General features: G+C 41.8%; 1 protein-coding gene across 2 annotated transcripts in view; it reads left to right on the top strand.

Annotated features, from left to right (window-relative positions):
* Positions 1-12,767, top strand: part of DNAH8 (dynein axonemal heavy chain 8) — a 320,651-nt gene that overhangs the window by 270,608 nt on the left and 37,276 nt on the right. For both annotated transcript variants that reach the window (XM_049715770.1, XM_004267646.3), the window contains 3 exons: positions 1,545-1,661; positions 3,516-3,617; positions 8,909-9,069. In XM_049715770.1, coding sequence (XP_049571727.1) covers positions 1,545-1,661; positions 3,516-3,617; positions 8,909-9,069 — 380 coding nt within the window. The remainder of the gene's footprint in view (positions 1-1,544; positions 1,662-3,515; positions 3,618-8,908; positions 9,070-12,767) is intronic.

A 12,767-nucleotide genomic window follows, 5' to 3' on the forward strand; every position in this document is an offset into this window, starting at 1 on the left:
ATGTTTGTTTATTAGACAACCATGATCCTTCTTCCAAGGCGCAGGTACAAAAGGGGAGACAAGAATGGGAGATATGTCTCCTCCTGTCAAGGCCTCCTCGAACCCCGTGGCTCCTCCTAATCTTCTCTGTGTTCAAGGTGGAAGATGGTTCTTCACAGCTCCTGAGTTTACAAACCTCTCTAGTTTTTCTGACTAGGACAAACTCTGAATACCTGTTCTGAACTCTAAGTCCAAATGCCTGGGAGAAGGGATATTGCTGGCTCTTCTTAGGCTGGTTGTTCACCTTTGGTCTAATTAGCTAAGGAGTGGGGAGTCACGCCATGCAAATGTCCAACACCTGACAGCCTAACCTAAAGAAGAACAGCTCTAGAAATAACGCTAGTAGTTGACATTTTTTTTGTTGTTGTTGTTGTTTTTGTCTTTTTGCGGTACGCGGGCCTCTCACTGCTGTGGCCTCTCCTGTTGCGGAGCACAGGCTCCGGCCGCGCAGGCTCAGCGGCCATGGCTCACGCACCCAGCTGCTCCGCGGCATGTGGGATCTTCCCAGACCAGGGCACGAACCCGTGTCCCCTGCATCGGCAGGCGGACTCTCAACCACTGCGCCACCAGGGAAGCCCAGTAGTTGACAATTTTAAGGGTTGTTTGCCCTCAGTCTGACCTCCCAGGGTGGACATCTGGACCCAAATTATTTTTGATGTTTTTATTTAATATCTTAAAAGAGGACTTCCTGGTGGAAGGAAGTTCCACCAGTTATTTATTCCTGAATAAATAATTGGACCTTTCTTAGAGAGACTGATTGTGTGCTGAGGCAGGGAAAGCTGATGGTATGGTAATGTTTGAGTTAATCCGTGTTGTGTACTAGGTGATGACGGCCTGGAAATATCAGTTCTAACACTCACATACCTTTAAAATGGTCTCCAGAATATCAGAGCAATGGAGTCATTTGGCCTGAGCCTCATTTGATTATTTGTGAGTAATTTGGTGATTTGAAACAGCCGCTGTTTCACAGGAGAGACAAATGAAGGCAATATGAATGTTTTAAGAGAGAGATGTCATGTTTTACCATAGAAAACGTTTAGTTTTCAAAATCTGAAACTGCAAGATTACAAAGCGAAACTAGCAGGAAGTCTAAATGCCGTTGAGTGCTTAAGTCATTCACCTTAAAAAACTAAAATTCAAACCCTTGCATTTAACATTTGAAACTTTCAACAGTCCAGTTTAGAATAAATTAATTCATTCAACAGATATTTATTGAGCACCTACTGCACTTTTTGAGTTGACAATGGAGACCTACACTTTTTAAACCCAAGAACTCCAATTTGGCAAATATTTGGAGATTTGCTCTTGAAAGCCTTCTAGAGCCAAGGAGTAATATCTCTATTTGTTACTATATCCAAAATCATATACTGTTCTTTTATGATGTCAACTTATTTCAATATCATGCCTTAATTTTACTGTACTTTATGTTTTAATAATAAAAACAGGTATCAGCTGCAATACAATTTAAAACTCTTGCTCAATTACTTTTCTCTGTTGTTTTTAAGGAGCGACGCAAATTTGGTCCCTTAGGATGGAATATTCCTTATGAATTCAATTCTGCTGACTTTTCAGCCAGCGTTCAGTTTATTCAGAATCACCTTGATGAATGCGATATTAAGAAAGTGAGTGAAATTGTTTTTTTTTTTTTCTGTCTTCATTGCCATCCTTAAATCAAAGTTCTACAGACATTCCCAGTCTGGGATATGCAGTGGCTCTGCTGAGGTTCCCCCCAGCTCTCCCAAAGGGGACCAATCATTCCAATCACCTGTTTACTGGTCCAGCCATTTCCACTCACACCCCTACTGCCCATAGGAGCGCACTGGGACTCTCCATCTCACACTTGTGTCCCCCTCCACCCAATCTCTCTCTTTCCTGAGGACATGCACAACAGAGGCAGAGCCCTGACAAAGGAACTCATTGTGTTGAGAAACACCACAGCCTTCTTCATGTCACATCCAAGTGCCACAGTGTACTTCAAGAGAATATATACCTTAAATCAGACTTTTCTTCCTTTATCTCACTCATGCTTCCTCAGAATCCTCAGAAATGAGAATATCTCCCAGCCCATGTAAAAGTTCTTTTGTACCTTAAGTCACATCTTAACAGACACTTAAGCTTATGCAGATAAATAGCAATGATTTGAATAATGGTCACTGATCCTTGTGTAACACTTCACAGTTTTCAAAGTGCTCGCATGTGCAGGGTCTCGTTTTTATTTTCACAACTCAGTGAGGTAGATACCCAAGGTGTTACCATGATCCCCATTTTACTGATGACGTACTAGACAAGAGAAGACAAGGAACTTCCTCAAGGTCACCGAGCTAAGAACACAAACCCAGTTGTCCTTTCACACAAGTGTTGCAAGGAGTTGGAAATCTGTTCTTTCCATGATCTTGAGGAATTTTATGAGCCTCTCAGAGCCTGTTTCCTCATCTATAAAATGGCCATGGTTTCCGTGAGGAATAAATGGGCTAGCATTTGTGAAAGCACAGTGTATGGTACATAATCAGGGCTCAATAAATACAAGTTTCCTATCGTCTCTCCCTCTCTTCCTTCTCATAGTAGATCTCAAAGATAATCATACATTCTGCAGTATCAGTATGATGACAGTGAGCCATGATGAATTATTTCCGGGTAGGGGGGAAATCTAGAATCAAACCATCATTTTTCTTAGAAATTACAAAGGGATATTAAATTGAGTAGGACATTTTGATGAAAAATTATATCATATGGGTTCGTATTCTGGGACTGTTTATCATTTTGGTATATACAAATGACAGTTACCTTGAAATAGTTGCTTTGAAAGGCAATGAAGCTGAAAAATAAAAATTTAACCAAGAGAAGTTAAATAAAAATTAAGCATCCTTACTTCTCCTACCCCAAATGTATTGAAGTATTTTTTAAAATAAAAAAACTATTAATATCTGAAATGTATTGCTGGTGTAAGATTGCTATGGAAATTAATAAATACTTTGATGTAGTCATAGCTCACATAATGAAACAGGAGAGGATTGCATTGTAGAAAAATCTTGTGAATAATGCTCTAGTTGTTCTTATACTGTTTCAGAAAATATATTACTAAGAAAGCATATTAGAGCATTGATTACCTGATTTTTCTCCTTTCTTCACTAAACGTGACTTTTTTCTTCTCTAACAGCTTGGCATTACTATAATGAGTATTACAGATAATTACATCCACAGATGGAAAAATAGTCTTCTTTTCCCCCTATTTTAAATAATCAATGAGCAATATAGTCACCAACGTTTACTACTGTAGATTTTTCTTTGGTGAACAAACCATAGCAGTTCCAGTCATGTAAGAGCAAAAGAGTTATTAATATAAGATAAGGAGTAATTTTAAATGCAGTCTAGCTATTGCTTCCTTTTCCAGGCCTTTCTTTTAGAGGAAGATCCAAAATGTTTAGAACTATTTGTTTGGGTTGACAATGAATAATTCTTTTCTGTTTTTAATAAAGGGCGTGTCATGGAGTACTGTTCGGTACATGATCGGAGAAGTACAGTATGGGGGCAGAGTCACGGACGACTTTGATAAACGTCTGCTTAATTGCTTCGCTAGAGTAAGTCAGTTTAGGGAAAAAAAAGCATGGATGTACATCTCATTGCATCTTCCTATTAAACAAGAATATTTTTTGTTTGTAGCAGGTAAGCCAAACTTAAAGGGAAAAAAAATACAGAGCAGAGCTTCTGAAAAGAACCAGCCAACCAAACCAAACCAAAACCAAACCATCTAACAATCTACTTGTGGTCCAGGATAGAACAAAGGTCAACTCTCAATGGTCTATGAATCTTCTCCTGTGTAGATTAGCTGCTCATGTCCACGGTCTCTCCCCACTTCCCCTCCTATAAAAATACTGGACATAATATCTCTGCCTTTTCCTCTGATTGCAAGTCTTCAGGGCGATTTGAAGCCCCAAGATAAGTGATTGGAGAATGAACCAAAATTTGAGTTTTCTCATCTCTTTCCATTAGGACAGACAATTGAAAATTGATGAAGTGTTCATTTTTTCCTCTGTTCCCAGTAAAATCTGCATATATCATGTGGGTAAACATTTTCTAGAGGATATTATTCTTAGCAATTCTGGCTTTCACATCAAGGGTGAATAGTATAAGTACATCTACCTGATTCAAGTTATTCCTAAAACTTTTACACGTTAAAGAAGCAAAATACTTACCTGAGCGGAAAAAAATCAGATATAGGAGTATTTTACCGTTATCTGAGTTCTTTATATTAGGATCTAAGTTGTTAATTCTTTGATTTTTTTTTCCCTTTTAACAAAATTAAGACCTCAACAGCAAGGCATAAGCTTTGAGGGTATTTTGGTAAACTGGAGGTTGACCAGAAATCTGAATTTTTTTTCAACCCTTCCTAGTATTTGCAAGTTTTTCTTAAAGCTGAATGTGGAGAAAGGTGGATGATAAGCGTTGGTAAGGATGTGTGGAGGCAGATCTGGTACAGATCTCCAGGGAAGCAACTGGGCAAAACTTACTGAAACTAAGTATCCTGGGTAAACATCCCAGAACATTTCTAGAAAAAGCCCACGAATGGATATGTATAAAAATGTCATGACAGTATTGTGTGTGGAGCTGCAGGTGACCATCATAGGTTGGGTTCTCCAGAAACAGACTCTGAGATGGAGATCTGCTTGTGGGTCATCCCTTCCCCCAGGGCATGATCTTGGTTGAGGCAGCTCCTTTCTGCCAGGGCAATTCCTGGGAGGGACAATGTTGTGAGCCCTCAGTAGCCAGTACTCCAGACAGCTGGGGGAGCGAGTGCCTAGGTCCTGGAGAAGGATCTGGTAGCGCATTACAGCATCCACTGTGAGGCCAAAGAAGCCTAAAAGAATAGATAAGAAGCCTAAGAGAATAGATAAGCAGTAGTGGGTGAGCACACGTAATACTATTGCACACCCTTCAAGGGTGCAATCTGGTGGCACTTAGTCATATGAAGCATGTATGGGAACTTCCCTGGCAGTCCAGTGGCTAAAATTCCATGCTTCTACTGCAGGGTGGGCGCAGGTTCGACCCCTGGTTGGGGAACCAAGATCCCACATGCCGTGCGGCATGGCCAAACTATGATAAAAAAAAAAAAAAAAAAAAAAAAAGAAGCGTGTATGATATGACTACCTTCTGAACCAGAATCCCACTCTTGAGTGTATCCCACTCTTGAGTGTATGTCCCAGAGGAATTCTCAGACAAGTCTGTGGACATGTACAAAGATATTATTCATAGTATTGTTTGGGATAGTGGGAAGTGGAAAGCAACCTGGGAGACTGTCACAGAGGAATAGATGAGTTAAATGTTATAGATGCCTATCATGGAATACAATGCAGCACTTGGAAGAAATGATCCGTATGACACCATGCATAGATCTTAGGAACATAGTGTTGAGCGCAGAGCTTTAAAAAATAAAATGAGATCTATAAAGTGGTACATGTATATTTTTCAAGGATAAATACGTGAATTCAAGGACATACATCAATATCTTTAAACAGAAGCCCTCAAAGGGAAGGAGACTGGGAGTGGATATCAGGGCTGAAGAGGGAGAAACTAAAATGAAAAGGGTCTAGAGTCATGAGAATAATAAAATGCAGGAGTATGATAAACTCACCTCTGTATCTGAGGTTCAAAAGAGAAAAAAAAAAAAGATGTCTTAGTAAGCATACTTTGTGTTAGAATAACTGTACAAGTACCTAAAATTGGAGTTTTGGCACTGGAGACTGTGAGAGGTGGTTAGATTCTGGATATATTGTACAGATACTACCAGCAGAATGCTGATGGGGAAGGAAGGGGGTTGGTCAAGGATCACTCCTAGTTTTGACCTAAGCAACTAGATGGAGCATGGGACTATTTACAGAGAAGGGAAGGAACTGCAGGGAAAAAATGAGTTTTATTGGCTGGGGGTAGAAATTAGGAATTCTGTTTTGATCATGTAAACTTTGAGATGCTTACTGGACACCCAAGTGCAGTTGTCCAAGACTGTAAGCTCCATAAGGGCAGGCACTTTGCTTGTTTACATCACTACCAAATTCCCAGCACCTGGAATGGAATCTTTCACATAGTAGGCGCTCAGTAAATATTTGTTGAATAAGAGAATGAATGAAGATAAACAAGGCAGTTGGATTTACAGGTGTGGAGCTCAGGAGAGAGCTCAGGGCTGGAGAAAAAGATTTGGAATTTGTCTTATACAGATGGCATTTAAAGTCAAGATATTAGATGAGATCATCATCTAAGAAGAAAGTGTAGAGAAAGGGAAGGAAAAAAAAAAAAAGCTAAGGACAAGGCCCCGAGTATTTTAATGTATTGAGAAAGAAGAAATGTCAACTGAGAGAGGTCAAGGAAGAGGAGGAAAGGGAATTGACCTTTACTTAGTATTTGCTTAATAAATTAAAAAAAAAAGTTTAACCTACTTTAAAAAAAATATGTAAGATAGCCCAGTATAGAAAAACATAAACATTCAGCTTAATAAATTTCTTCAAATAGACGTAGAATGTGAATGATTAGGGAGGCAAAGGCCTGTCCTCTGCTGCCCCTTTACCCCGACCATGTTATCCAGAATTGCCTGAGTGAAAATCACTTCAATTGTAAACCAGTGCCTTCAAATGGGATCCTCTTTCCCTATGACTTTCAATCTGGGGCTTATCTTTGAACCCTTATTTGTTTTCTCTGTTCTCAGCATCTTATGGTATGTCTCCCTTAAAACCAATAATTGTAGAACCTTATTCATTGTCCTTGGAGGATGACTGCTTATTTTTGTAGGGTACCTTCTAGAGTCTCCCAAAGTAATTCCATGTAGACTTCATACTCTGTATTTTGATTATACCAAAAAAGTCCTCCAAATTTGGTGAAACTCAACTACTTTTGTGTTTTTGAGTCTAGCTATTTGTGGATTTACAATTTATACTTTTGTACTTTATAAATAAAGTAGTGGAAAAACAAGAGGAAACTTCATTTTCCCTTTATACACATATGTCATCTGGCAACACGAAACTCAGTGTGGTCATTTGTTGTCTGTGTGCTGAAGACCCCATGGCCTTTGCCCCCCTTAGTCATCCACATCCCTAAAAAACTAATCTTTATAAATAATGACCAAAATCATAGCACTGTTTTTCTTTAATGACTTTCAACTGCTCCCCATTTTTTAAGTTAAGCACTAGTCCTCACCCTGATATCCATAGTCATCCACAATGTGACCTCACTTCCCTTTTTCTGTCCGATCTCTTACCACTGCATTATATTTACCTTAGGGTAAATACAGTGATTTCATCATTTACCCAACCTGCCTCACATTTTTTTTTTTTTTTTTTTGCGGTACGCGGGCTTCTCACTGTTGTGGCCTCTCCCGTTGCGGAGCACAGGCTCCGGACGCGCAGGCTCAGCAGCCATGGCTCACGGGCCCAGCCGCTCCGCGGCATGTGGGATCTTCCCGGACCGGGGCACGAACCCGTCACCCCTGCATCGGCAGGCGGACTCTCAACCACTGCGCCACCAGGGAAGCCCTGCCTCACATTTTTGCGTCAGTTTTTTTGCGTGTGTGGTCTCTTTGACAAGTTCCTTTGTCAAAATTCTATCCTTCAAGGCTTATCTCCAAAATCACCTCCTAGATAAAGCTTTACCTGACATCCATCTGGCTATTCTTTCTTCTTGGGTTTAAGCCTCCTTAGTACTTTGCTTATTTTTATTTCCTCTGTCTCTTACCTTCGTGCACTTTATCTTGTGGTTATTACGTAACTGGCTTATCTCTCTACTGTGTCACAAGCTCCTTGAAGGAAAGGACTGTGTGTGTCTCATCTTTGCATTCTGTTCCTTTTCTAAGCTCAAGGCCTTGTGGACAGGAGTTGAATAGGATAGAACTGTGATGAATAAAAAATGAAGAAAACCAGTACACAGGGTATTTCAGAGCAATCACTGGACCTAAAAAGAGCTGGAAGAAGAAGGATATGGAGGGAAGATACTAGAGAAAGTGTGACCAACCGAAGGAAGGCACAATCCCCCTCTCTTTTCACGTGGAGTCCTCTGAGTGATTCAGACATCCTGCCTGCATTTCTGCTCCTCCCACCATCCCATTATTTCCCTCCCTACTGGGAAAATCACTCCGTTAGACACAGAAGTTATTGCCTCAAATGAGGCTCACAGGCATTCAGCATTTTTTTTTTCCTCTTCAGAATAAGTCTATTCACACCAAGTATTTATCTGTTCTCTCACTGTCACCTTACGGATAATCAGTTCATATGGAATGAGAAAATGATGTCTTAAGGAAAACAGTAAGATGGTTGGATATATCTGGTTCTTGTGTCCAGGGACGTAACTTGATTAACAGAGGGAGCTCTCCAGCTCAGGGTGGGAAGGGAGACGTTTGTAAGAAGTTTTCCTGCTCGTGTGCAGTGCTCAGCGCCACTGTGAGCCACGCTGAGCACAACATAAGCCCCCAGGCATGAGCCCTGTTTGCAGGGAGAAAGGAGGCGGTGAAAATGCCCAGATATGTTCTCGTGTGTCTGGTTATTGCTTCTGCAATACATTCCCACGTCTCTTTAAAGTGAGCTCGAGGGTCATCAGATTACTTCAGCAGAGGGTGGGCTTGCAAGGCTGGCTCTCTCCTCCTTGCCCTTAGAAAGTATCTTCTTTGGTGTTAAACAAAGACCGGGTTTCATTGTTTTTGTGTTGTGGCCTCTCTCTTTCCTTAATCTATGTCTAATTATACTATCACTGGTTTTGTTAAGGTACTTTCAAACCCAATATAAAAAATGATTAAGATGGAAATAAGGTGACCCTATCTCCTTGATAGTGGCAGTTTTGGGTTTTCATTTAAATGTTCATCAATTTTATTTCTCCTGTTTTCTCTCCCATATAGGTCTGGTTCAGTGAGAAGATGTTTGAACCATCATTCTGTTTTTATACCGGGTATAAAATCCCCGTGTGCAAAACCTTGGACCAGTATTTTGAATACATCCAGTCATTGCCATCCCTAGATAACCCCGAAGTCTTTGGGCTTCACCCTAATGCCGATATCACGTAAGTTCCTGGCATTTTTTAATTTGAAAGGATCATTTGTAACCCAGCCTGGCAAAGACTGTGCATTTCATTTTCTCCTTTCCCTTCTTTTTATTTTACTGTGAGAAATAGTGTCACTTCCTATCACTTCCTATCTCGCAATTACAATTTTGTCATATCTTGGCCTGCTCCTGGTCACTAAATCCTACTGCTCCAGAGTTTATAACAATGTTAAAAGCTCTAATTTATGCATTGATTATTTCTCCTCGTGTCATAAAACCAGTTGGTGTTACTGGTCTTGATGCCATTGGTCTGATAAGACAGTAGCGTCCCAGCTCTTTGCCTTTTACATCAAAAAACCTAATAAAAAATAATGGTCATAAACAGAACCGCAAAGGGCCAGGAGGGTAGACAGAGGAGGAGGACTTGTATTTCTGTTTTGATGGTCCCTCTCCCCTTACTTGCTCACCTGCATCCTTCTGTAAATACCTGCCCATGGAGGGCACGATGCAGTGAGCACAGGAGCACAGGAACACAGACGCAGAGCCCAGGAGGAAAGGCTCAGAGTGATGTCCCTGCTCCAGTCACTGTGGTAAGAGGTGGTGAGGGAAGAGATAAGGCATGCATCCAAGTCCCAGGCCCCTTCTCAGACCCGTCCTTTGGATGAGATCTCACCCCTCATCTCTCCAGAGACCCCTACCTGAACACAAGACCACCCAGCTCCACAGAGAGGGCTCCAAGAAACCCCAGCTGAGAGTATCCCTGGATGGTCAAGCCTTGGGCTCACTGGCCAAAGACCACAAAGTTTATGTCCAGCAGAGTGGCTGGTTTCAGGAAATGGAAGAAACCAAGACTCCTGTGGTAGATTCTAAGCTGTGACAACTGAGAGGAGTGCACTGTACCTCTCTCCTGGTCACTCACCTGCTGTGGCCATTTCAGCAGCGCTGCAATGGGGCACGGACATCTCCACCCTCTGGTTCCCTGCCCTCGCCCAACATCCCAGAGTCCTGTTTGCTTCCATTGCATTGTGTCTCCACCCTGAGCATACTCCCCGCCCCAGCACGAGGCTTGGCCTCCTGGCCTATGTGTCCCCCACATTCATTCTCACTTCTCCATAGCCTCTCATCTCTCCCATGCCTCTTTTCATCTTCAAAGATGTGGGCGTGACCCCCAAAGACCCACGAATGGCCATCACTCGTTTCAGACCCCGTGACAGAACCGTGATGGTACTTTGGTGGCGGCTCTAGCTATTATTTGAAGAGTCTGTCATCAGTTAGCAGGAGACTTTTGAAATGAAGAAATAAAAAGGCGTCCTCAGAGATCCGTTTGTGAATCAACATTATCTGAAAGAGAACACACAGAGAGGGAGTTTTACTTTAGCTAAGACTTTAGAAATGTGAGTCAGACCACGTCACTTCTCTGCCCAGGACCCTCCTGAGGCTCCTGTCTTCAAGTCAAGGGCAAAAGCTGACAATGACCTACAGGTGACCTACAAGGCCCAGTAATACCATCTGCCCCACCCCTCATGGCCTGGTCTCCTTCTGCCCTCTCCCTCACTCTCGCCACTCAGCTCCAACTTCCGCTAGCTTCCTGTTAGTCAGGTCAGACGGCTCCCACCACAGGATACTTGTACTTCCTGGAATGTGCTTCCCCCAGGTATCACTGTGGCTCACCTTTTCACCTCTTCCGGTCTTTGCTTAAATGTCACCTTTTCAATGACGCCTTCCCTGGCTGTCTTATTTAAAAATTGCAAACCACTCCCTAACCCCCACCCCAGACTCCATCCTCCTTGCCTGCTTTGTTCCTATCAATTGTATCACCAACTCTTTACTTATTTATTTGCTATCATCTACCTACCATCACTAACATAAACTCCATTATGTCTGAAACTTTTGTCTTTTTTCACTACTGTACCTCCAGGGCTAAATAGTGCCTGATACTCAGGGAATATTTGTTGAATGCATCAGCAATACTAAATTCTCCTAGGCTGCAGAGCATCTAATAAGTGGGGATAGTCCGTGGAAAGATCTCATGAGTTCACGCGAGTGGGCAGAAAAATGGCTAATAAGTTTTAATGCACTTGTAAATTAGCAATTGGAGTGGTTCACATATGAGGGCTCTAAACTTTGATTCCACCCTTGGCAAGAGCCCGAGGAGTCACCATAGCTGGTACCTGGAGAATCTGATCCTGTCTGGTACTACAGGATCCTACCAAGGAGTATATGAAACAAGGTTGGAAGCACCTCACCCTGACTTACAGGGATGGCATTCCTGTGCCTGGATTACTGCAGGCAGTTCTGGTCACCAGCTCTCAAGAGAGAGAAACCAGAGCTAGAAAAAGTCCAGAGAAGGGCAACCAAATTGTAATCCAGATGGGAGGAAATGATAAAGACAAACTATTTTTTTCCCTTGAATTTTATCTTCAACTATTATAAACCCTCAGAAAAGTTGCAAGTACAGTGAACACCTATATACCCTTCACCTTGGTTCACCAGTTGTTAACATTTTGTTCCATTAGCTTTTTCTTGTTCTATATTTACATCTCTGTATATTATATATCTACAGCTATATCCATACATAACCACATCTATTTCTCTCTCTCTCTCTCTCTGTGTGTGTGTGTGTGTGTGTGTGTGTGCTTATAGACCCTTTGAGTGGACAGAGCTAGGAAATACGTTTTTTTTAAAACATTATGGGCTCATACTGTAACTCCAATACCAATTGTACACCTCAGGGTTCTTCCTTGTCCTCCCTCATTATCTCCTTTCTCCCTCGGGGAGAACCCTGGTTCCCAGCAGCTTCAATATGTTTACTCATTTGCTCCAAATTACACTGCCGTTACTGAAAGTGGGGTCCAGCTTCTCGCCACTCAAAAGCCAATAAAGAAGCAAGAGGGTGGAAAGGAAAGTTTGCCTTATTTCGGATGCTGGCAGCCAGTGGGGAGGGCGGACTCCTATCCAAATGCCGACTTCCCCCACTGACAATCAGTGGGCAAGAGCTTTTATAGACAGAGGGAGGGGACTACATGCAGAAACAGCACAGTCAGCTCTGATAGTCATCTTGAAATTGGTCATGCAGTGGTCTGACCAGCGTCATCTTGATTAAGTACGGTTAATCTTCAGTTCCAGGGTCGGTTTGTTTTCATTTCTCGGAATTGTGGCAGCTTATATCATGGCTACAGTTTCATCATCATGTAGTTAACTTCTTCCACCTGGTAGGGGTTTCCGTATCTATAAGACAGCTCACAGGATACAGCTCAGAATATTATCTACAGCCCTTGAGGAGGAGCTAAAGGTCCTTGACTACGCTTAATGACTACACTATTATTATTTAGTCTTGTTGGACTGTTTTGCTTTGTTTCTGCATTCTCTCGCTTCTCTGATTAAACTTATTCTTTGGCTAAAGTTTTTCCACAGACAAAAGGCAAGCTGAGGACATGGGGGGCAAGGACCCTAGGGTCCTGCTCCGTTGCACCACCAATACCATGACCAACGACAAATGTACTAAGTGGAGGTCAAGATTTCTTTGCAATTCCTTTCGTCCCTAGAATATATCCCACTGAGGGTGTACAGAGCACTATGTTCAAAAGTTACTCAGATTGTTTTAAATCTGTGAGATTATGCTATCCGTTGATGTATAGGTACATTCATTTGTTACATTTTAGGTTTTTTAAAAAAAAAATTGTCGATTTTTTTAAGTATATGAAACATGATCATGGC

This window comes from Orcinus orca, chromosome 10 (assembly GCF_937001465.1).
Source record: "Orcinus orca chromosome 10, mOrcOrc1.1, whole genome shotgun sequence".
Lineage (NCBI taxonomy): Eukaryota > Metazoa > Chordata > Mammalia > Artiodactyla > Delphinidae > Orcinus > Orcinus orca.